Raw genomic sequence first — 26,067 nt, 5'->3', positions numbered from 1 at the left:
TAAAGGTGTGTATATCTCTTTATAGGTGTGTGTATAGCGCTGTATAGGTGTGTTTAGCCCTTTAAAGGTGTGTATATCTCTTTATAGGTGTGTATAGCCCTGTATATCGCTGTGTAGGTGTGTATATCTCTTTATAGGTTTTTATAGCGCTGTATGGGTGTGTATAGCCCTGTAAAGGTGTGTATATCTCTCTATAGGTGTGTTTAGCCCTGTAAAGGTGTGTATATCTCTTTGTAGGTGTGTATAGCCCTGTATAGCGCTGTATAGGTGTGTTTAGACCTGTAAAGGTGTGTATATCTCTTTATAGGTGTGTATAGCCCTGTAAAGGTGTGTAATATATTATACGGGTGCATCCATGGCATTCTCCTATATGTGTATAGTCCTGTAAAGGTGTTTATAGCATGGAATATATTATAATATATTATATATACCGGTGGAACCATGGCATTCTCCCATGGAGTATATACCGCTACTTTCCTGTTGCGCTTTTAAGTAACTCCACTCAGGCACAGGGTGGAGTCTGTAGTTGAAATTCTAATATAAAATCAGTTACCATATAAAGCTATTGAATAGTACTATCTTGAGGCGTCCTTTGTTTTGTTTTTTATTTAGGTGAAAAGCACGAAAACAAACAAAAACAAAACAATTATTCCTGTACACGAGACCTAAAGCTGGCATCGCTCTTTTTAAGTCAGAGGCCACAGGAAGTATTTTTCGATAATCCTTCTACGATTAGCACCACTGTCAGTTAAGATCGGAGTGGTAAAATAATTTTTCCGGCTCTGAACTCTATTTTTGACTTTTTCCTTTTTCCGGGGTATTTAACTTTAATTTTTGCGTGTGACTAACACGTGTTATCTCGTGCAACATGTCTTTGAATAAACAATTATGTGAAGAAATGAAAAAGCTCTGATTTAGAAACCCGACAACGGAAGTGAAATTCAAATGGGAAACTTTTCAGAGAAAGTGCTTGTTTGAAAACAAGTCTTGTGTTCATGTTGTGAGATTCAAGACAAAAACAGGCTTGCCATTTGATCTGTTGTGTCATAAATGACACTTGATATTAATGACAGAATATTAATAATTTGGGTCGTCCTTTGTTCTGTTTTTGTCGCAATATTTTCGACGCTTTCAATGTGATATCAATATGTTCGAAATATGACTCGAAGTATTCCAAAAACTGAACTAATATCTGTGTAAACATTGTTGTGTGGGAGAAAGTTTGGACGAAAAAGAGAACGTGCGAAAAATCAATTTATTACGCAAGCAAGAGGCAAGCAATTAGCCAATCACGACTCGGTAATCTGCCAGTGTTGATCGATTCAGCTCGTTTGAGTTTTTTGCCCTCATTTGTATATGATAACAATCGCTAAGCGTTTTGAAACTGTGGCATTTGTGGTTTGTGCTGGGGATTTTTCTTCATCCAGGTGATTTAGAAGAAGTCATTAACTCAAGCTGTGCAGAGAGTTGATATGTAAATGCAAACTGTCAACTTAAAACTCTGCGTTGGTTGCGGGAGCCAGTTTTGTTTGGGCAGCCTGAACGCTACAGTTGACCTTTGACGAACTACTTCATTCAGAAAACAGTGGCTGAAGGAGCAGAAGCTCAACACATAAGACAGGCAGTTGTTGTTATACTGAAGTCCTTTCTGAAGGTGTGAAAAATGGAAGTGAAGGTATGTTTTGTCGTTCTTTTCAATTCAGAATGTTGTCAGGCAACCCGGCCGAGCTCGCTGGTACGCTTTGTCCGCGAGTAATTGTCGTGCGATCGTTTTTGTTTGCGAGCTGACTTATGAAATACAGATTAGTTTAAGGCAGAAATGTTTATTCTTAATGATATTTTCTAGGTGTGGGACCAGTACTTAATTGTCAAGGGCTTCGGAAAGCAGAACAGATAAATTCGCTTTGTCTATATTGATTACGATACACCATTATTTATCCCGTTGGAACGATGTGTTAGAAGCACGCTAATATCTGTAATAGCTTGAGAATACTGGCTTTTCTACGTGAGCGAACCGAAAAACGCGGTCCGCAGAAAACTGCGATATAGATTTTATTAATCTACGTGCCATGATCAAATCAAAGTGAATTTAAATTCATTCATTTAGCTTATGTAACATGTAATTTTATCTAGCTTCTTGCTTCAACTAACTGCGTGCGAACTGAACAAAATTTTGAAGGGGGATTGAAAAAAATTGTTATACGAAAAACCACAAAAAGACCGTCTTGTTGACCTGTTTAAATTATTGCACTATTCAACTCGTTGAAACCTTAGAATTGCAAAGTTAATCCTATTTTTGTTACGGCTAAGAGGTTTCTGCGACCTATACATTTCAAATTACCGTCTTCGTCTAGCCAAATTATATTGATGTCAAAATTACTTAACCAGCATTAACCACGATGTCATTGCCTCTGTCTGCCAACGTCCCAAAATAGCTTATTCGCTATATTTTAATGGCGGTTGAGCTGGTAGTTAATCCATAGAGTTTTGTTATCATTGGGCATTTGGAGCTGGGCAGCAAGACATACATATCATTGTCTAGCTTTCATCTTGTTCCACGTGACCATTAACGTTTCCTTGATCATGTTTTTTATACACATGGTTATTGACTAGCTTTAAAAAAATTTAATGGCAAAATACCAGCGTTTTGTAAGCTAGGCAAACACATTTTTAGACTAAAGCACTCTGACAGATGTAACTTAAAAATGTTTGTGATTATCTCAAGTTTCATCCGATTTATTTTGTTTTGTATTCAAAAGTAAAATATAAGAGGGTGGAAGAAATCCACGAAAAGATGTGGAGGAGAAAACAACTGGAAAGTTTAAAAAGTTATAGAGCTTGTGACTAAAACAGACAAGAAGAATGAAACAGAAATGTAGGTAGTAGGTCAAAAGACATATTGGTCCTGGAATCTGGCCAACAAGACTGTGCAAATGCCCTGAACTTCTTTAATTGCCATATTGTGTAGTAGTGTTAAATGCAGTGTTCTGAGTCCTTGGATCAAATCCAAAAGTACAACCACTCAAAGCAAAGCCATTGAGTGGTGCTTTCTGTGGTCCTTGGTTATTATGACTTTTTCTAGGTTGTTCTAACATCAGAGTTTACTGATAAAATCATAAAATGTGACCATTCAAGTGAAAGCTATGACACAGTCTATACTTTCCTATGGTGCTGTTTATTATGCTGTACAAGGTGTTTGTAACTTTTGAGTAGGGTGCAATCCTGAGGCATCAGAGGGGTTTCATTAAGATTTTGAACAGCTGGGCAAGTGGTTATTGCACCTGGGCAGAATTTAGTTTAATTAGATATATTCTTTTATTGAAAGAAAGTTGGTTGAGACGTTAAAAACAGCTGGGCAAAGTTGTGTCCACAGATGGTCAATTTGCCCGATGGCTGGCCCTAATGAAACACCCTGGGTGACCATTCAAATAAAATCTATTTACAGTGTAGTAGTACTTTTTGTATGGTGCTGTCTGTTTTTCAGCATTTTACACAATGAAATTTTGGATCCTCAAGGTAATGAAGGTTAAATGAAGGCTAAAGACTGTATACCAATTCATGTGTTATAATGCAAAAACAACTTAGAGTTGTAAAATTTTAACAGAAGGTGACTGGATTCTTGTTATACAGAACCGCGCGGTCCTTCACGCGTTCTGCCCCTGCGGTTCATGCGTGCCAATGTGCATATGGATTCAGGCGGTACTTAATGATTCCCAGGGGTGAAGGGGGAGGGAGGGACGGGGTGTACAGGTAAAAATAAGTGATGGAGAAGTACGTATATGTACACAACCCTTATGATTTTGAAATTACAGGTATTGGGGAATATTTTAGGTTGAAAAATTTTCTGGGTGTCTTTTTGTGGCTCAAAGATTTTTTTGGGGACATTTTTAGGGTTTTTCATGCGCAGAAGAATTTGTTTGCCCTCTCCTTGTCCCCCTCCCCCTTGGGTACAGGATTACCCATTCAGTTTACCACATGATTAGTATAAGTTGAACATTCAACTAGTCACCACCTAGTCCATTCAAACAGGGAAAATCATCTGTTGTGAACATCGTCATTTAATTTTTAACTGAGATAGGGTGAATTAACATCCACAAAAACACCAGAGGACATGAAAGGGATGGACATGCTAGCTTTAATGCTTTAATTTTAAATGGCTGCTTTACATGTTTTTGTGGGGTTTTTTTAATAGTGCGTGTACTTTGTTATTGACATTAGACCGTTATGACCATTAGTTGACAACTTTGCTGGTGTTCTAAACCAGCAGGGTACTCTCATCTTAAAGTGTTAGGTACAAAATAATGAAACTCCCAAATTTGCCCATGGGCTAAATTTACCCCTTCCCTGCCTGTCCCCTCCCACTTTTAATTTGTACCCAAAACAATCCTTTGTCCCTAGGGTTCTAAACCAGAAAAGACAGATCTTAGATCAAAAACCCCACTAAGCCATCCATCTTGCAAATGAAATGGCAAACTGAAGCAATATCTGCATCCATCCATCCTTTGCAATTTGCTGCTGGCTCCCTGCTTTTTTTATTGACATTAGACCATTATGACCAATATTAGTTGACAACTTTCCTTGTGTTCTAGACCAGCAGGATACTCGCATCTTAAAGTGTCAGGTGCAAATGAACCTCCTCAAATATGCCCATGGGCTTAATATACCCCTCCCTTACCTATCCCTTCCACCTTTTAATTTGCACCAAAATAATCCTTTTGCCCAAGGGGGCTGAACCAGAAAAAAACAGCTCCCAGATCAAAACTCCATGTGCATGAAGACATCTAACTCATCTGGCAAATGAAGTGGCATATAAAGCAATATTTGCATCCATTCATCCTTTGCAATTTTCCGCGGACACCCTGCTGTTACTTTAAAACACTGCTTTAATGGCTCAATTATTGGTACAAGGCAGAGACAATGTCTGAATCCTTTGCTCCTACTGTGTTATTGTAGAGTTCCTTAGTGCACTACATAATTTATTGAGTTCAACATAGCAGTGGCATGATGTCAGAATTTGGCTTTAACTAAAAGCCCCATGTTTGCCCCCTTGGTTTACCAATGTGGTGACAGTCGTCAAAACAAATATATTTTGTCGTTATTGTTATCAAACTGACTGTAGATGTCACATGTACTGTACTTAGATAATACAGTTGTTTCTCTGGTAGGTACAGACCCCCAGTGTTCATCAAAATGGATTGATATTAGTCAAAACATTTTCTCTTGTTATGACAATAGAAAGAAATAAATTATTAGAATTTTTCGTTGCTGTTTCCTTGACTTTCAAACAATGTACATGTAGATACATTACATTGATAAAATTTTATGAAACAACATCTTATTTATAATTCTTGAAGGTTAAAAAGCTTGAGATATGCCTGCATCTGGAAAGCAGTCACTCTTTAATGGTGACAATTGATCCAAACTAAATAAATGTTTTGAAGATACACCTTAGTCAAGGAAAACAAAAATCAGATAATTATTGTATCAGTGTCATTATTCTTCAGCATACAGGGTACAGGTTTCCATACTCAAGGAAAAGTCAGGAAGTTTTATATCAAGTCAGAGAAATAAATTTCTAAATTCTACCATTACAGTAAATTGTTGTAAATCAGTGAAAAGGCAGGGAATTTAATAATATTGTTCTAGCCACAAGGTTTGCGAAAGAGTTGAAATCCTTTTTGGCAAAGGTAATGTCATTTAAAAATATGTTTTTGAAGGAATTGTAAATTTTGCTGCTTTACTGCCAGCATTGTTGCCAAAGAATTTGTCTTGGATGGTTGAAGTGAAAATTGGTTTGTGGTCAGGGAATTCGAATTTTCTTTATTCTGATGAATGGAAACCTTAATGTGCGATGAGATTGAAATTAAACATACATGTCTGTAGCATTTTTCTTGTTTTTCATATTAGTAATATTATCTTAAAGTTTGTTATAATCAAGAAATTATTTAGTCTTGATTTCTTGCGATGAATAAGAATTTCATGGTGAAATGGATTTCAAAATTTTTAATGGTAAAAATCCAGGTTTGTTTTTGTGTGTGACCAACTGGTGAAATGCAAGGTGCAGTAATTATTGATGTCTTTGGTTTTGTTTTAAACTATGCTCTGCAATTAGTTCGCAAAACTTGTGTCAGTCTGTTAAAGGGACTATGTCAACTGGGACGCATGCATAGTTGAGTCTGGTTGAGACTAATTTGCTTACAACTCGTCAAGGGATTTTTGCTTTTCCATCAGTGCAAAAGCTGTCAAAAATATCGCAAGAAACAGCAAGTGTGATAACTAAAGAACGTTTGCAAATAAAAATTTCAGCCAAATTTCGGAAGATGAATGCAATTCAAACAGATGAAAACAGCTTCTTGAACTCTCTGATGGTATTTGAAAAAGTTGGGCCAACGATTTCAAACAATGTGCTTCTCATCATCACGCACATGCGCCTGGGGTGACGCAGTCCCTGTAACCATGCAATGAGAAGTAAAGACAAAACCAATAATAACATCATTGTACCTTACGCACAAATTGTGCTTCCCATGCTTGTTAGTGCTTCAACAGATTTTGATTGGCTTTTCGTGCTGCTTGCGTCTGTTGCAATTGGTCAGAGCTATTCCTTGGTTTGAATTTTACAACACACACCCACACACAAAAAAAATTAAGCCACTCTATGGTGTAGGCTGTCACATTAATTTTTGTTGCTGGAAGTTAATATAGGTTTGTTTTTTTTTTTTTTTCATTTTATAGAAATACTTCATATCATAGCTGTATAAAGTTCTACAGTTTTTTTATTAGAAAAGTGAAGAAACAAAAATTACATTGAAGTATTTTCCATTATAAAAATAATACCATGTAACATTTTTTTATATTACAAGACTGTGTGGTTTACATCAGTTCTTTGAATAACTAGCAAGGAGGATTTTTTTTGGTATTAATACTGCAGTAACTGTTATTAGAGTTGCCACAAAGAGACAATTCTCTGAATTATTGAAGATCTTCAATCATAGTGTGATAAACTTCTACGTGCACTGTGAATAACATTTATGTCGCTGCCAAAAAAGAAATGAAGTAAATACCATCATTGTTTTTTGGCAGCGACATAAATCCTTCATTTTATTTCCATCACGTTAAGTGATGGAAATACATGTAAAATGAAGCAAATATATTGCTGTGTCTGACTTCTATGCCACTTTCATTTCTGATTCTTGACAATGTGATATATATATGTGTATGAATTGTGGCAGATATCCTAACAAATTTTATGTTTTTTAATGTACATATTAAAAAACCAGCTGTAATATATTCAAGTTTAAAGCAGTCCTCAGTAGCCAGGAAGTTTAAAAAAATTTCATTTTGTAATAAGTGACTTAAGTCCACTCATTTTCAACAAGATGTTAATCCATTTTTTATTAATGTTGTGAAACTTTAACGTTTATTGTGTTTCAGTTTGATTCTTGGAGCTTTCATTTGTGTTCAGTTGATATTTCTTCTTGCCGAGTGGGTCATGTAAAATTTACAATTGCCTTGACAGTTCGTGTTGAAGGGTTTTGATAATTCTTGGCTATGTAAATCAATTCTTACTGGTTAATAGGTGTTTTAAGTTGTGCCTTTGACTCTGTAAATATTTCTTTCTCTTCTGCCTGTGGAATGTAATTGCTTTTGTAAAGATGTGTGAAAATTGTTATTTTGCATGACATAGAGATTGAGGTTATTAGTCATTCAAATTCAACATTACATAGAAAGTGATATTGACTGCAATGAGTTTCATTCTTGTGAATTCATTTCTTCACATCTGCTGAGTAATTACCCTTGATCTCTTCTAAATATTACCTCTTTCTTTATCTTTTTTCGTGTCTTGAATCTTGAGTGTTTCCACTTCAGAAATTCTTGCCTAATTAGCAATTATCTCAGTCAACATGTTTTCAATTTCCTGACTACATGAATGGTGACAAGTCGGTTAATGTTCAATGAACTTTGCGGCATGATATGACACCAGAGATATTTTTAAACCTGACCACCTGTAGTTGAAAAGAAATATGGTTTTTATCTGCATAACTGTTGTAAACATACAGGTAAGAACAAGAGATGAATATTCCATTGAGTGCAACTCAACCTGAACTAATTAGTGTTGTTTATTATTCCGTGTGGTTTTGTTCCCGAGCTTAGCAAAAGTGATGTGGTTTCGAATTGTGTAGTTAGTTTGTGTTATGAAAGCTAACTCCATTCCTGCTGACAAATGGCTAAGATTTATTCCTCGTACTTGCTGTATTATCCTAAAAGACCTCATCTCTGCCGTGATGATTTGACAAGGAATCGTGGAGAGAAACTCGTAAGATATTATCAATGGTATTAATGACTTCTTTTGTTGTCATTGAATCACTTTTAGAAGGTGTAAGGAAATTTGTAAGGAAATTAAGTCGACTAAATTTTTGTTTCCACTAGGGAAATGGTTTCCCTTTTCACAATGTTTCTCTAAGCTGTTTTCAGTGAGCAATAGTCTTTGTACATGTAGCTCTGATCGAGTTACAAACTGATGACTTAATAAGTATTTTGATTCTCATTGAATTGTGGGGGTCTAGCTGTTATGACTGTTAGTGTAATGTCTTCCTGAAGCTCTAAGATGCTCTGACATAATTTAACATCATACAGTGTACGTGCAGTATTCATGTCATTCTCATTTACAGTGTGTAAACATGTAGATTTAGGTGAACTTCCTGTCATGCGAATATATCACGGAAAGTGATGTTATGCTTGCTCATTCAAAGAGTGTTGCTTTCAAACAGATGAAATTTCATTGTAACCACTTATTTGTACATAATTAATTTTTGTAGTTTCAGAGCAGTAGTGCTGGTACAACAAAGTTTTATTCAATGCATGCAGATGTAATATTAACCAATACTTAAACTCATCGTTAGTGGATGAGCTTGGGGGTTGGTGCCTGAAAGACCGGTGGTGCCACAGGTGAAGTGAGCTAAGCGAGGTGCAAAACCATGGCAACCCTGTGAGCAGCAACCACCTGGCACCGTCACACTGAAAGATCAGTGGAGATAAAACAGAAAGTATACAAATAAAAATACTTACCACACCCACCACAAACCATACTTACCAAAGGGTGGGAGGGACTGGGAGCAACAAACTTAAACAGCACAAGCTCCGGCAAGTGAACAGATGCGAAATGAATTGGCACAAACATGTGAGCTGTAAGAACCCAGGGGCCCCTGCAAAGTAGGGTGGCCGCCCTGCATGTCCCAGCCATGCAGGCACCGCTGACCAGCAATTGCCTCGATTTTAACTTTGCCTAAATTACATTTAGCCACATATAACAATATGATTATAACTACCATAAAAAGTCATCTAACAGCAGTAGAATTCTAATCATTTGTCAGAGAAGTACTAATAAAATTCTTCCAGACTGCATGATCACAGGGTATTTGATTTACTGCAGCACTGAAGGCTGTTAGGAAGTGGAGAGCCCAGCCTGTGAAATACATGTATTTTCAGTTTCGGCAGGCTGTGTGCCATGCTTGTGCTACTGTGCTCCAAGTACATGTAGGCTACAGCCCATTTTGTCTGAGTTTTGTTGACCTCAATACAAAAAGTACTAACAAATAATTTGAGCTAGTTAAAAATCTTTGAAGGTTAAAAGATCCTATAGTGAGAGGTTAGAAATTTACTGACAGACAGGCAGATGAACTATCTTAAAATTAAACTAATCTGAGTGTTTCTAGAAGCAATCTTTTATAAAGTATACATCACGTTGTTTGAACAGAAAATACATTGTACTTGACTTGGTATTATTAATCTTGTAAAAATTCCTTGCTGTTATTTGTTTTAATAATAATAATAATACTAATAATTGTTTTTACTCTTTTTCCGGAAATAGTCCATTAGTTATTATTGTCAAGGTTACCTGTAAACTTTTACTTGTGAACTTCAGCAATCTCAGGATGTGTGCAGCTACCGAAGTATTCGTTATGATTGACTTCAGATTTTTGATGACTTACCCTATTTTTTGGGGGGGTTATAAGGCTAGCCTTTTTTAAAGGAAAATATGTCTGTTTGATCTAAATATGCTCAAAACTCAGGGTGCGTCTTATAGCCAAGTATTTTCACGCAACAAAATAAAATTTTCCCAAATTTCCCTGATGATTAACGCTAAACCAAAATAAATAAATAAATAAATAAATAAACAAAGAAAAGACAAACCATGTTGGCTATTGACTTTATCAAATTCGTTGGTTCTGAAAAGAACCAGGGTGGCTCTGAAAAGAATGTTTTTTTTTTTTTCCCTAGACTTACATTTTATTTTCATATTTATGAAATCACCACAAGCCAGGACTGCCAGCAGCAGTTGTGGGGGGAAAGGTCATTCCCCGTCAAAGTTTAAAGGATAAACTGCTTTGATTCGCACATTCTACATTCCACAAAGTCACATAGATTATATCTTTAATTTGGAACTTTTCTTTAGAGTGATGGTGTTGATGAGGAGATGAAGGACGATGTTGACTCCATACGAGGCTTGTTGGACCGGCTAAAACAAGAAAAAGAGTCTGAACTTCAAAAGGTGACAGTGAATGATTGTTTTGTACACTTTATTTGAATCCCACCTCCTGCCCCAAACACCATGGCCTGCCAATGCAAACGTATTTCCTGCTGTCGCTTCTCTTCGGCGAAGAGAAGCAACAGCCAGAAATACGTCTGCGTTCGCAGGTTACAAACACCATAATTTAATTTTAGCCAAAGTTGTAGTCATTCATTATACTGTACTTAACAAAATTTTATCTTGCGAAATCAGGCAGAATATCACCTGATACTTTGCAACCCTGTTATCTAAAATCAGGGATATTCTGCAAGGACAAAATTAGCTTAGGAACATTTATGTTTAGGGTTTTTAATAGGGTAACTCCGTTAAAGTTGTAGGCTGCGTAAAAATGCCCTACGATTTTTTTTTAACAAATAGCATACAGATGTATGTGTACAGTACTGTGATAACAATATTTAATAACTCTGGCAATTATGGCAATTAAATGGGCGTTACAGAGAGTTTCACCCTAACTCATTCCAATCAATATGAAGACAATCTTTGCTCTAATCCTGGAAGTATTAGCTAGGGTTCTTCTTAAGGTCATTAATTTTACATGTAGATACAGTATACTGTATCATGTATAATTTTGTAACCCTTTTTTTCTGGTGGAATCTATTTGTGACTGCCCAAGTCCTGTTATTTACTTTCTCTAGTTTGGGTCAAGTTCAGTTCAAGAGAATGAAATTACCTGTAGTATTTCAGGTATTGTACAGTTTGTTGATCATTCCTTCAATTATCACAATAATCTCTTGCTATTGTTGTTTGTTTGTTCGTTTTTTTTTTTTATTGAAAAAAAATGACACATTACTGGAAAATTCAGTCAATTGATTTGCAACAAATGAGTGTCAGGAAGTCCATGTCACTTGATACCCCCCCCCCCCCCTTTTTTTTTTTTGGAAAAGTTCTGGCAAATGCACCCAAGTTTTTCCAGTAAGGTGTCTTGTAATAATTATATTATTACAATACAAATTACTGTTATGGTTACAGCATGTTAATCTGAAAATCATGCACACTTGACCTAATCAAATTTTAAGAAAATTGAGGAGATATTTTGTGACAACTGGCCAAGTGGATCCATCACTGTTAAATTGAAGAGTCCCACATCATTTTTTTTATTTCCACTGTGATTATAATAAGCTTGTCGTACATTAATACCAACTTGACTTTGTTTTTCTCATTCTATTTCTAGATTCAAAAGAGGATGATGTGATTGATGAGCTCCAAAAGAAGCAAGCATCTCTGGTGATGAATCTGAAGTCAGTTGTTCGGAGAAAAGAGCCTTCAACAAAGTCCAGTCAAGAAGATGGCACTACACAGAATGATGCAGGAGACAACTCTAAGAAAAGGAAACAGGATTCGTTTTTGGTTGAGGTACAGGAAAGGGCAGAGGTAAGGCTTGTTGGTGTTAAATAATAAGAGGCTTAAGAATAACGTTATCATTCAATGCATTTTTTCTTCCTTTTCATTGGTTGAGGGCAAACCATGTGACCTGCAAATAACTGCCTTCAAATAATGGTCTGCTCATGTGTAATACTGTCCAACTGTGTTTTACTGGAAATAATATTCTGCTCATGGGTAGTTGAAACCACGCTCCTGTGTGAAAATGGCAGACTCCTGCAAGGCAATGCTTACCGCTTCCCCAAAGTTAGTGATTGAATAATAAAACAATATTATTATTGAACTCGGTTATCGCAAAATACCGTGATTTGTTTTGGCTTTGGCAAATAATTGATCTGCTCACCACTGACAAATCACGATATTTTGCTCAACCTAGTGCAATAATTGTTAATTATTAGCCTCTGGTTTCAGAGGCCTAAGGCAAATCCCCACCCCCCCCCCCCCTCACTCCTTTTTCTTTCAACCTAATGCACCCCCTTGGTGATACTTTCCACTTTCTCCAATCTTCCTCTGCTTTTTAATAATCCAAGATGGCAGTTATAGCGGTCACTCACACCTGCATTTGTAGGCAAATGAGTGAAGGCCAAACCTTTTGTGAAGTGATGATTTGACTGTAATATAGGCTCAGGCCCTTGATGTACTTTAAGTTTGTACACAACATTGCATCCCAACTCCCAGTTGCCTTGATAGCTCAGTTGGTAGAGCACTGCACCGGCACTGCAGAGGTCATGGGTTCCCGTTCAAGCCTGAATTTTTTTCAGGCTTTCTTTTTGCAACTGCTTAACTTGTGTAGATACTGCGAGGATCTTTCTTCTAATTAATCTTTCATCCGCAGTTCAAAATATATGTTTCATATATTTACATTTAACTAAAATTACTGTCAGGTTTGCTAAACTTTCACAGTGTATTAAACATCAAATTTAATGTTATGCTGTGCCTACCTGACAGGGTTATGCCATGTTTCCTTATGTTTGTTTGTAGGTGATTAGTAAGAGTGCAAGGAAGGGCCCAGAAACACTAGTGTCATCAATAGCACAAACGGCAGAGGAAGATCCTGATACGGTAAGATAGCTGTAGCCTTATCTAGTGTTCTGATCATCATCAGACCCTTTTAAGCTCTTTTTGTTTTAATTTTACTTGCTTTGCAATATAATTAAGTTGTTGTTGTTGTTGCTGTGAGACAAAGGCTCTTACTCTTCAGCATAGCATTTTGGGATTACCGCCTGTCTTAGACCGTTACACTGTAGCCTGGCTTGAGGTGCTCGTTGGATTAAAAAAAGTGGGGTCAGGTTGTGTCTGTGCCCTTCATTCTTTGCAATTTCTAAACCTTTGTACACTCTGTTGTTAGGAGCTTGCGCGTACAACGGTAGAATTGTCACCATGTTCTAATTAAGTAATCAACGGCATTTTTTCTATAGTCTACATGTACATGTATACTCTTTAAACCATAAAACAACGTCATAAAATGTTCAAAACCCGGCTCGTGGATTCACTGCCAAGTTTTGAACATTTTATGACATCATTTTCTGTTCTATAAGATAGAGGAAGCGTACGTTATATTTGACGTCAGTTTTATCGTCTGCACTCTTACAGACAATAACTACAAGCTAATCAGCGCGCAGGAATTTTGATAGTTATTGTAATTACCTGTATGAACGTGATCTCATTGATTTGTACTTCTTTTGTACACTGATAGGAAGAGTTCTTAAAGAAGATTCGTGCAGCACCTTCCACCTCAAGTGAAGTACAGGTAAATGTAAAACAAGTCATTTATTTCAGCATTTTGTGTTCCTTCTCATTTATGGTATTGATTTATTTATAGACTGTTTTCTTTGCAACTTTTTTTCAGATAAAGGGCACGGAGACCAGACCGTATAGAAGTAAATCTGCTTCAGAGGTCGATTTGTCAGTTGTAGTATCGGTAAGTTGGTAGAGTGCCGGACTACCCTGCGGGAGGTCGTGGGTTCAAACCCCGGCCGGACCACCACTCAGGGTCTTTAAATAACTGAGGAGAAAGTGCTGCCTTTGCTCTGACATCTGCAAATGGTTAGACTTTCTAGTCTTCTCGGATAAGGACGATAAACTGTAGGCCCCGTCTCACAAACCTTGTTTGTAAATAACTCTGTGGGACGTTAAAGAACCCACTCACTGTTCGCAAAGAGTAGGGGACGTAGTTCCGGGTGTTGTGGTCTGGTCTTTGTGCGTATATACCGTATATCCCGGGTCCGCAGTAATTGGCTTTAGCTGTTGCGGTATCCCTGTCCATTTTGGACAAAGCAAACAAATAAATAAATAAAGCATTACTACTGTACATAATACCTCTTATGTTACTTTTGGCTTGTCACGCAAGCTTTCCTCCTTTGTCTTAGCCCTCGAGCAAGCTCTCTTTTAGATCAGCCGCAAGAGGATTGGGGCGGGGGCGGGAGAAATTTTTTTTTTTTTAATTTATTAGTATTTTCTAGGGCAAGAAGTTCCTTACGTCTTGACAAATTTTTGATCATCAACATGTATATTATTTCTTGGCATAAACACGATTTCTGCGAGTCTCTGGAGATCAGCCGTTTTAAGAACGTTGCGTTCGTCTTGCACCCCTAATTAAGGTGACCGTATATTACCTTCCATTTTGTCACAGAATTCCTTGGCAACTTAACTTAGAGTCACAAAAGTCTAAACTCCGGCTTGGAAGGTCACCATCCATACACACTAATTTCCTGGCAAAAACGCGACTCAGAGAGCCTCCGGGCATCAGCCATTTCAGTATTTTCCTTCCTACTCGGTTCCCTAATGTTACCGCGTTACCTTTCATTTTATCACAGAGCTCCTCCCAGCTTAACTTAGAGCCACAGAAGTCTAAAATCCCGCTTGGAAGGTCAGGGTCGTTAAAAGGGCGAAGGAAACCAACAGTGTCCATGAGACGAAGGAGCCTGAAGTCTAGTTTTACGGGCGACTGGGACGATCCGGATGCTATCAGTGAAGGAGAGGAGTCGTAAGTACATAGCTATAAAGTTATGAATCAGTCAATTCCAGCTGTGCCCATCCCTCGGGGCAATAGTGGGGCATTTTCCCACACTGTCCATCCCGGGGATCGGGTATTAGTCTTCCTTCCAATTAGCTCCAATTACCCCGGGGCAATTGATCATCTCGCTTTTTTCACATTTCAACATCTTCGCTTCTTTTAGCGACCAATGCATCGACAAATCTGCTATTTCTTATTGAATTCTTCTAGTTAGGACATAAATGAGACGCTTAAATGACCTATTTTTACCAATATATGGGAAATGGCACTTAGCTAGGACTAAACTTAGCCTGGTTTAACTTAGATTTTATTGATAGGAAGACGAGAAACGAAGGAAATAAAACATTTTGAGCGACTACCCTGGGGCATTTGAACAACTAGTTTGTCCCAGCCGTGGGGCATTTGCTTGGTAGTTTTCAAAAAATCCTTATTCCCGGGTGGGGGGTGGGGGCATGGGAACAGCTGGAATTGACTAATTGCCGCTAACAGGGTTTGTTACGGGTCCAGGAAATTCACTAGGACTTAAGCATCATCACAAATGCCGCTCAAGCAAGTAAAAACACCTGCAATATAACCATAAACATAAGCACAAGAAGAACGAACATGTTCATTCTTCTTGTGCTTATGCTTATGTCGCAGTTTTCACTAATGAGAATGGGAGCGATATAAGCACAGGCACAACGCAGTCAACCGTTTCGTCCGAGCTGGTATCGAGAATTCCGTCAAGAAATGGCTTTCTACGCCTGCGCTTGCCCTTATGCTTATGTAGCTAGTGTTCTCAGTTGCTTATCTTTATGCCTATGCTTATGGTTATGTCCAAGTGAAATGCAGTGTTAACCAGCATGGAGACTTGAATTGTGTGGTTGACAGAAGCGGACTTGCAAGTGGTAGCTAGAGTTGAAGGTTTTTGTTTCTTTAAAACGTCGCATTATGGTCATACTGATCGTGGTACTTTTCTTTGCAGAATGGACGAAGAAGAAAGTGACATTGGATTATCGGGGGGCAGTTTTATCATAAAGGACCCTCCTCAGATGGGTGCAGGCGGTGAAGTGCGCCCTCGTTCCAGGCCTAAGCCCAAAGTGAAGAGCCAGACCGTAGCTGGAATAGCTCTCCCGGGGCTCGCCGAGGTGTTAAACAAGAAAAACATCAGCACGGGAGATGTGGTTTGTGGAATTGATGACCTATTTACTCCCGTTAACCTGTTTCAGGTCTTCAGATAGTGGGGCTTGGCGAGAAGAAAATTGCAATGCGTGCAAATAACAATGGCGAGGAGCGGGCAAAAACAGAAGAGACTGTAGGGAGAGTTCTCTCGCCTTCTCTTTCCAGTCTCCTTTCCTTTTTTATTCGTTCGCATCGCAATTTTGTTTGCGCCGCTCCCCTCTTTCTGAACGCCTGACGGTACAACTTTTCCTTACAACAACAACAATACTTTATTCCACCCCATTATAATTACAATAGAAAATATAAATATATACATAGAATAGATGATAGGGGTGCTGGCTGCCCGAAATAACCTAGAAGTTAGAAATGCCAGGCAGCCAGCTGTAAGAAAAGATGTTTAAATGTTAAGCCGCGGCCACACGAGCGATTTTTTGCTCGCGCAGGTGATGCGATTTTTTCAAATTTTGTCGCGTCGCCAGCGCGAGATGAAAATCGCACGTGCGGCCACCCTCGAACTTGCGACGCAACAGGTGAAAAAATCGCAAGAAAAAAGTCGCCAGAATTGAAATTTTCGCGACAAAATCGTAGAGATAGCGCCTGTGTAGCCACCCTGCAACTAAGCCTCGTCATCCGCAATAGCTTGGGAAACGCCGGGATATCAACGACTGAAATTTCCGTCAGAAGTTGATGGTAAAATCCTTGTTCCTTTCTCTTTGCGAGCCACGGACGGACCCACGTTGACGTTTTCTTAATTTTCTTCTTCCTTCGTTTGCCTTTTACCGTCAAGAAGAAGAATGAAAATAGGCGATAAAACAATATCCTCGTCCGAAAGGGCCGTCCGACATGTCTGTTTATAGCGCCAGGTCTCTTGAAGTGTGCGATTCACGTGGCTTTCAATTTGTCGCCAAACTCGCTAGAATTTGTCACTCGTGTAGCCACCCTCTCGCGCTGGCGACGCGACAAAATTTGAAAAAATCGCATTACCTGCGCGAGCAAAAAATCGCTCGTGTGTCTGCGGCTTTAAGGTCAGGGACACAAGAACAAACACACATAAATACACACAAAAATAAAGTTAAACAGAGTTAAGTAAAGTACCAGTATATTATGACCATAATTCTTGCGTTGCAAAACAGTATTATTTCTTATCTTAGAATTGTAAAATCGAAATCGAAGTACAGATGTCTAGTAATCTTTGATTAAGTGTTGTTTCATTTTCGTCATTTTCTGTCGCGTGCGATTTCTAGGGCGCACACTGCTCGCGTCATGCAAAAAAATCACACACAACTCTCATTATTCACCATTGCCTATACCTACGATTGTTGTACATTTTTTGTGACGTACACGACAGTCGTAAGCGAGTTGTAGGTTTGATTTACACGAAGCAATTTGTATCGTATGCCTGTCGTAATCTTGTCGCATGCGACAAAGTTGTACAGTGTAAATCGCCCTCTACGATTACGCCCTTTACAACGGCTACCTTTGGACGGAATTTTCCGGTCTTTGAAGAGAGTTTCTCGTCATGGGGATGTGTTTAATCCACCGTACGAAAAAAAAAAGGTGGCGCCAGGCCTGTACATTTTACCACCTTGCGAACCTTACACAGTCAGTAGGCACATAGAAAGCATATGGGTCCATCTCTTTCCGTATGGTGGATTAACATTCTAATCCTAGCAGTATGCGAGATGCTTGTCACATGAACGTAACTCAGGTTTCATTTGTCCGAGTATGACAGGCATACTCGGCCAAATGAAATCTGATTGAAAAAATCAATCTATCATTTTGGTTCTTGTTATTTTGTATCGTTTTCATTTTACTGGTCCTAATGTCATTTTGATTTGAAAACCGAACGTACACTGTCAAATGTAAACTTGTAAAACTAGTCGCTGTTTCTCTGTTAACTCGCCTTTCGCACTTTTTTTTAATACCGTCAGAAACTACTGTTCTGCTCATTTTAAAACGAAACAGCTCACAGTAGGGCACCATTGTGTGGCGATCCATGTTAGGTAAAGTAGTACAACACACTAAAGTACATTCTTTGTTCTTTTTCCAACAGCGCCCCCAGGCTAGCGCGGCCGAAATTGTCCGTGCAGCTGCTGAGGGGAAGAAGAACCAGGCAGCTAAAGAAGAAAGGGTGGAGAAAGAACCAGAAAAACCTGCGTGGCTAGTGGAAGCTGAGGCCAGAAGGAAACTTCACGAACGACGGAGACACCCTAAAGCAAAGCAACATGAAGAAATGGACCAAGACCAGGATAAACCGCCGAATGGTGTTCTTCTACGTCCGGTTGCTCAGAGATCTGAGCCGGTAGTTGGTAATTCTGATATTAATGGCGTCGCTCTTCGTTCCGTGGCTCATAGAAATGAACCAGCAGTTGGAAAATCGGACAGCCCAGGAGGAAATAAACTTCATAATGTTATGCTCCGTCCTGTTCGGAAAGCCGAACCAGTTTCGACGAAATCCGAAGACGACAACGATAAAAGCCGAACGGCGTTGAACATCTGTCTTCGGCCTGTGTCTAAACCTGAGCCAGTTAAAAAACAATCCGAAGAGAAGGAGAGTGATAGTAGTAGACCCCATAACGTATTCTTGCGTCCTTTACCAAAGCCAGAACCTCTCGTAAACAGTAACGACGCCGAGGACTCTCGTGGAAGGTTTCAACAAGTTCGCTTGAAACCAATTGTTTATCCCATGGGACCAAAATCTTCGGGCCCAAACGTCACGGACACCGAACTAACGCCGATTACTAACCGAACGTCTTCCGATGTACCAACGGAAACCGAACCGGGGCCGTTAAAAATACGGACGTCTTCCGAAGTAACGACTTCAAGTTCGCCACCTGTCAGACTGGCAACGCAATCACTGTCGCATCAAGGTACGTCGTTACGTGTTTACGAAAACGGCGAAACGTCATCGGGGCTCGCTGGAACAACAAAATCTCTTACGCCGATAAGTTCGGAGAAACCGACGACAACACGATCAGAGCCGAAGGTTATCGGTGGCTCAAGAGTCACAGTTTCTTCTAATTATGTGAGTGCACCACACAAGGTGGCTCCGAAAACGAAACCCAAACCGAGCAACCGATCGAAAACAGTGACTGTAACAGCATCAGAAGTTCCTGATCCTTCCTCTGTCAGGAGAAAGAGCGTAGAGGTGATTCACGCCAAGGTGGAATGGAAAGGGTCACGCACCTCTTCGTCTGCTGTGTCACACAACACCAAGTCATTTGGTGATCTGAGGGCCCTCCGGAAAGGAAGTGACCACCGTGACAGGCCAGATCCGTTCGATACGGCATATAGGCCCACCTACACCGGAGACGTGTTACCAAAGTGGAAGATTGATCTTATGGAAAAGAAGAAGAATGTCGCAGCATTACCAGGTTTGTGCAAATTTAAGTGCAAATTCACACGCTCTGGAGTGAAAACAATTACCATATTTCCGCAATTGACGGGAGCATTGGGTATTTTCGTGAGCATTGATGTTGCTTTCTGAGGTTTGTGAGGAGGGCGTGAAAGGGCTGTTTTCTTCTTTGTTAAATGCCATCTGCTGCGTCGCATTGAGCAGTTAGTTTTGCCATGATTAACAACCGCGAAGCAAAGATTGAGTTTTGATTTGTCGCCAAATGCAATTTTGTATCAAACATTCCAGAATGTCGTTGAAGATGATGAACTGGAATTTTCCAGTCCTGACTGTATATTTTCTGTGACTCGTGATCTGCCCTTTTTAATGAATCATATGGCTTTCATTCCAGCCAATTCATGTAAAGTGCCTTCTTACGGCGTTCATCCAAGAGGAGGCGCTCGATCGAGAAAACGGCATCGTTTTTGGTCCAGGGGGATTAAACAATTGTTGAACGTGAAACGCTTCTCTTCAATTGAGTGCTGTAAAACCAAAACCAAAGTAATTACTCTGACCAATCACAACAGATGTAAACAGCGCAATGAAGCAATCAGAACTCGAAGCAAATGCATGTAATCGGCGCCAAGGGCGGGCAAACGCGAGCAAGGCACGATTGGTTTAGGTTTGGCTTCTCATTGGTTAACAAAGTGGCGCGAGTTTTTCCAACCAATCGCAGAGCGTAGTAATGCAAAACCAAAGTAAACGCGTAATTACTTTCGACACTCAATTGAAAACCGCTCTAGTCAACCAGAAAGTGAATAAAGTAAAATACCACTAACCAGGGACGATTTGTCTCCTTGCGCTTCCCGGGCTAAGCACGGGGTCCGTGCCGGTTGTGTGTTTCCCAGCGCTCGACAGCTGTAGCGTCTTTCCCGCGCTTGGAACTGGCTGCTTTTTTGCCCTCGTTTGGCAACGGCGGCATGTTTTCTGTGTTTCTAATGATGCCTTGGTGTGGCAATCTTAATTTTCAAAATTCACATACGTTTTTATAGTGTTATTTTATGTATTTATTTATTTATTTATTTTGTCGTCGTCATCAACATCATCGTCATCATTGTTAATTATTCCACGAGCGCGCGTTGGCAATTGCGAGTGGAATAATTCCTATAAAAGACAATCAAATATTGCTAGATCTTGCTGATTTAGCTTTGCAAGAACAACCAGAAGACAATAGGCCATTTCCGAGTTCCTTTGAACCTCATTATGAAAGAGAAGCTAAGTGCAAAGTTTTTGTTACGAAAATTAGTTTTCATTCATATGCAAATAAAACTAATTTTCATATGAAAAGCTTTGCACTTAGCCTCGCATTCATAGTGAGGTTAACAGCAACTCGGAAATAGGCTATTTAATGGTTGCTCTTTCTCGGGTTTGGAATAATGGCTTATATACCATGGTCGCTAAGCCAATCAAATCCCTGGAATTGCATTACACAATGATCCAGTTTTTAATAATAATTACTGTATGTATTTTAACAGATCGTCCACAACCGGCACAGATATCAAACTCAGTTGTCGTACCACTGTGGAAGAAGGAACTGGCAGAAAAACGAAAGCAGCGAGTTGACGTCAACAGCGTACAAGCGTTAAACAAGGAAAATGAGCTCAGGACGTCGCCTGAAATACCACCGTGGAAAAAGGAGCTCGCTGAAAGAAAGACGCGCCGATCACAACCCATCGTAATTCCGAAAGGCTCCTCAGAAGATTCCGCGGAACAGGTTCCAAGCTTTATGAGGGAATTTGAAAAGAAGAAGAGAACGTTTCCGCGAGGTAATGGTCGGAAGGAATCTAGAATAGTGATATTTTATTTAGTAGCGAGAATACTCGTTGGTCTCTCTTAGCGTTGATCTTGAATCAACAGGCAAAGTGAATTGCGTTCTTATCCTGTCTACCGCGCGCCACTATGACTGATTATTGTGGCTCTTGCTAAGTTTTATTATTATTGTTAATGTCATTATTATTCTTTATTTATTAATTTTTTACCGTGTACTTGTCCTGTTTCTAGCGTTTTCCCTCTCTTTCCGCTTGTCTTCCCTCTTCTCTCTCCTCTCTCCTCCCCTCCTCTTCTTTTCTGACCCCTCCCTTCCTCTCCTCTCCTCTCCCCTCCCCTCCTCTCCTCATCTCTCCTCTACTGCCCCCTCCCCTCTCCCCTCTCCTCCCTTCCTCTCCTCTTCTCTCCCTTCCCCTCCCCTCCCTTACTCTCCTTTCCTACCCTCTGTTCTCTTTTGTTGCCTACTGTTAGTCTACTTCGCTTCTTTCTTTTCTTTCTTCACTCGCGAATGAGAATAGGTTTACACGTAAGAGTTACCTCTTTTGCCCTTGCCTTCTATTGCAGAAGGTTTACCAAATATGATGGAAGCGGCTTTTGAACAGAGCGACGATTAACAAGCTTTCTTGTTAGTAAAGAGGAATATTACCTACAGACACTAGTCCTTTCTCTCACTGCCCATAAAACAGATCCTTTTCACAGTAAATTATAGAACAGCAACAGAGATCAATATCTTCCATCTGGATGGTCATTCAATATGAATGTAACAGTTAGAGCCACGTTGTATACTACAATAGATAGTTTCACAGAAGAGCACATCTCAATTTCTTTAGTTTGAATGGTCACATTTTAGGATTTCTCCCGCTGACTCAAAAGTTAGAACCACCTTGTACGGCGTAATAAACAGCGGCGCGGGAACGTACTGCTCAGTAGCTTTCATTTGAATGAACACACTTTAGGATTTCATCCTGAGTCTCAAAAATTTAGAACCACCATTTACTGGATAGTAAACAGCATCACAGGAACGTAAACAGTATCACCAAACAATGTACAAAGTGTAAGATTTCATCCACATTTTCAAAGGTTAGATATGCTTGACTCGAGGTTTTTAGTTTAAAGAGGAGAAAGTGGAGGGGTGTTTGCGTGCTTTGTCCCACGCAAGAATATTTGATTTTACTCCATGTAACATTTTTCTTCCTTGCAGGTGGAAACAACGCAAGCTACGTTTGATAGAAAAAGAGACGGAAATGATGCCTTGTTTCTACCCATAGTTCTGTCACGTTACTTGTGGATCTAAAAAGGCTTCGAGTTTAAAATTTGCTTCAGTTTTTTATGAAAATGCAAACGATTGCGTCCTTTCGAGAAAATTTATTAGGCGAATGTAAAAACGAAGACGAATTTGTCATTATTTTCTTTTCACGAATTGAAAAGATATCGGAAGATTGTGATTTGTAAATTGATGCCTTGACCCTTTTACTCTAAGAGTCCTCAACCCTACCCTCCCCCCCCCCAAAAAAAAAAAATGAGGGGCAAGATTGCGCTCCAATTTTCTTCTTGAAAAATACTGTTATCAAGCAGTACCACAGGAAACTACTCATCAGCTTTGCGTCATATTAGAGCCACTTTGTTTGGCATTTTAAAGAGCACCAGAGAGTACTGTTTATAGCTTTCATCTCAATGGCCGTAACGGTTTTCAATTCATTTACCTCTGAGGTTTGTCTCAACGAGTGAAAGGGTCATTTTAACAGATAATTTTATTTGATTTCATACGATATTTAATTGAACAATTTAAATAATCAGAGAACGATCCCAGAAGGACCCACAGCTATTTTTGTAGGGCAAATTGTTACAGTTATTTTTACAACATTGCTCTTTGTATTTAATTTTCTGGAAAAAAAAACAAAGTTTGTAATCGAGATAATTGTCTGTGACAATTGACCACTAAATTCGTGTGTAGCGAATTTTTCTCAATGTTAAATCTTGTTTCGGGGAAAATATCCTAGAAATATTTTGTTGAGTCATCACATTTTGAGGATAAAGAAAATAAAGTTTTCTTCCCATTGGATGTGTTTTTGTTAGTTTTGCGTTTGCTAAGCAGCAGTTCATGATATTCGCGCTGCGTGTGTTGTTTTTTCAGGTAATCTACTTTGGCGTGTCCGGCTGTGTATGTTTCTTTCTTTATGTTTGACTCCGGCTGCACTTGTTTTCCCGCGCTTTGACTATCGTCAACTATCATCGACCATCATGCGCCGTTTCATCAGGGCTTCAGAATAGAAAAGATGATTGGTTCCTTTTGACAGGTTTCCAGTACTTTTATACTGGCGAATTACTTCTTTTCTGGTTCATCGAAGAAATTGTATCAAGGAAACCAGAATTTGGGAAAGCTTTTCCCGATTTCTTATCTCTTGTGTTTCCAGGGAGTCATTTTTATTTGAAATAAAGTGTGCTGACACGACTTATGACATTGATCTGAGCATGCACTTAACCCTGATTTTGGGTACTTTATATAAGACACACCTTTTTGTCGTTTTCATATGCCTTCATGTTTCAAAGAATTATTTGTGTTTTAGTAAGAGTTTAGGGTAGGGGACACTTTGTGATGTCTATCATACAGTTCATGCATCTCATTAACGTGCATTTCTGGACAAATGATCGGAGTGGAGTCACATGCGTTGCGGAAAACGATTAGTACCAATTGCCGCAATACCTCATTTACATCGGGAGAACATCGGATCTAAAATTGACTGATATTTACCCTCGAGCAAATCGGTGCTTTGCTCCTCATTGAATTGAGTAGGGGCCACGATGAGTTGGACGGTGTACAATTCGAGTTTCCTGGAATAATTGTTTCATGCAAAAATGTACAGAGAAGTGAGACGCGACTGCACTCTCCAGCACAGCTACAACCTTGACGTTTGCATAGCTAAATCATGCCCTGTGCCGAATTCATACTTTTTTAATGATGCGATCTTTTTTGAACGGATTTCGATACGTGCACGAATTCTCTGACGCGTTTGCCAACCCTTTAATTAAGTGGTGTCCGACAATTTAACACTCTTGAAAATGTTAAATATGTCTTTTCAAGATTAAAGCTAGTTGCATGGTGTTGGGGAACAGTTAGAGCCAGTTCTGTGATTAACCAGAATCGTATTTAGAAAGGAGGAGAAAAACCCTTGGTTACTTCTTGCCGTGGAGATGTGGAAATTGACGGCAATCACAAGCTGCAGCTGAAGATGGTGATTTGGTTGTGCGGGGTTACCAAAACGACGGCTGCGAAGGAGACTACTGCGGCCAAATTGAGACGTTTATAATTTCTTCATGCCAACAAACACAATTAGTCTGTTTTGCCTCTTCTTTGTGAATTTATTTGCCAAACCTTACATACTAACCCCTATGTTATCAGTTTATTTTCTTGATGTTTTCTGTGATTTTTGAAACACAGTTCACCTAGTGATTAAGTGATAGCACTGAGAGGCAATGGCTTTCAAATCGATCCGTCGTAGTCATCACCAATTCGGTTCCATGCCAGGTAGCCTTCCCTCTATTCTTCCTGCACGGCACAGGTACCTTGTGTAGTCGTAGGGATCACTGAGTCCCGCAACACTCAGAATAGACAGCCGGGATTCGTCGTTTTCTATCACCACAGCACATGTACTTTCCAGAATCGAAGGTTTGGGTTCCGCAACACTCGGGGCTGACACGCCCTATGCTCTTAACTGTACCACGACAGCATATCTGTGACCGCTTGAATCCTACTGCACCAGAACAGCAGAAACACTCTCTAGGATCGTAGGCTTGGCCCCTACAACAGCCTTGCGGTTTTTTATAGACTGTACCACAACATATCTGCGACCTGGAATCGTAGACTTCTTCTCTAGATCTGTGTCCGCAACATTTGATAGCGCCACCCTCGATTATAATTCTACGACCTTGATACATTGTAAAGCGCATCAGCGCCTTTGGATAGGGATTTTAAAAATTATTATTATTATTATTATTATTATTATTATTATTATTATTATTATTATTATTATTATTATTATTACCGTGGCTATTTGGAAAAGTTGGGACGGTTGTTTGCATGGTGATCACTCCAAATCCATTAATCTTCCTCTTTGTGAGCTTCGGTTAACGCAAAAATCAATATTGCTAAATTATCATTCAAATTTTTCAGTCGATGAACGCTCCTCCTTTCTGTCTTCCCGCTGTGAACAGATTAAGGAAAAACAGTTCTAACCTTCTTTCCCAAAGTCCTCTTTCGTGTTTTCATCATAACCGTGGTCTCTGTCATCTTCGACGGCAAAACCACCATCGTCTTTTTCAGAAGCCTCTCTCGACCCTCCTCCTCGTTCTAAAATCATGTCTCCTTGCTTTTCTGGCTCCTCGGCCCGCGAATTTTCATAAAAATTGCAAACAGAAAGGGTTACAAAAAGAAACGCGAATCCAAGCTTTAACATTTTCTCTTGCTCGATTTTCTGAGATTCTTGGACTGAAAGTAGCTATGAAATGTAGCAATGAAATCTTAGTTTATACCATTTGTCCTTAGACTGTTCACAGTCCCCCTATTTTTTCCGTGGGATTCTCGAGACCGGTACGGTTCGATGGAGCCGCCGCCATCTTGGTTTGTAAAAGCGAGCGCGATCTGGGGAGAGTGTCTAAACTACCGAGGGGAGCGGCAGTGGGTGTTAGTATAGTGAGGGAGGGGAAGCGAAAAAATATTTTTCCCGCCGCCCCTTAACTCCGCTCTCCTCCCCTCGGTAGTTT

At 39.5% G+C, this 26,067-nt stretch overlaps 1 protein-coding gene across 1 annotated transcript; it reads left to right on the top strand.

Moving 5' to 3' along the window:
- The first annotated feature begins 8,127 nt into the window (after positions 1-8,127).
- On the top strand, positions 8,128-23,368 carry LOC146466789 (uncharacterized). The gene is made up of 12 exons (XM_085126770.1): positions 8,128-8,314; positions 10,454-10,555; positions 11,224-11,277; positions 11,771-11,959; positions 12,950-13,030; positions 13,665-13,718; positions 13,818-13,889; positions 14,785-14,954; positions 15,949-16,147; positions 18,199-19,519; positions 21,015-21,305; positions 22,508-23,368. The coding sequence occupies exons 1-12, from the start codon at positions 8,222-8,224 to the stop codon at positions 22,531-22,533; spliced, it is 2,652 nt and encodes an 883-aa protein (XP_084982896.1). The 5' UTR covers positions 8,128-8,221; the 3' UTR covers positions 22,534-23,368.
- Positions 23,369-26,067: the final 2,699 nt, after the last annotated feature.

The sequence above is a fragment of the Pavona decussata genome, unplaced genomic scaffold (assembly GCF_977016875.1).
Source record: "Pavona decussata unplaced genomic scaffold, jaPavDecu1.1 SCAFFOLD_140, whole genome shotgun sequence".
Classification (NCBI taxonomy): Eukaryota; Metazoa; Cnidaria; class Anthozoa; order Scleractinia; family Agariciidae; genus Pavona; species Pavona decussata.
The sequence above is the reverse complement of the archived record's forward strand: the minus strand, read 5'-3'. Positions and strand labels throughout refer to the sequence as shown.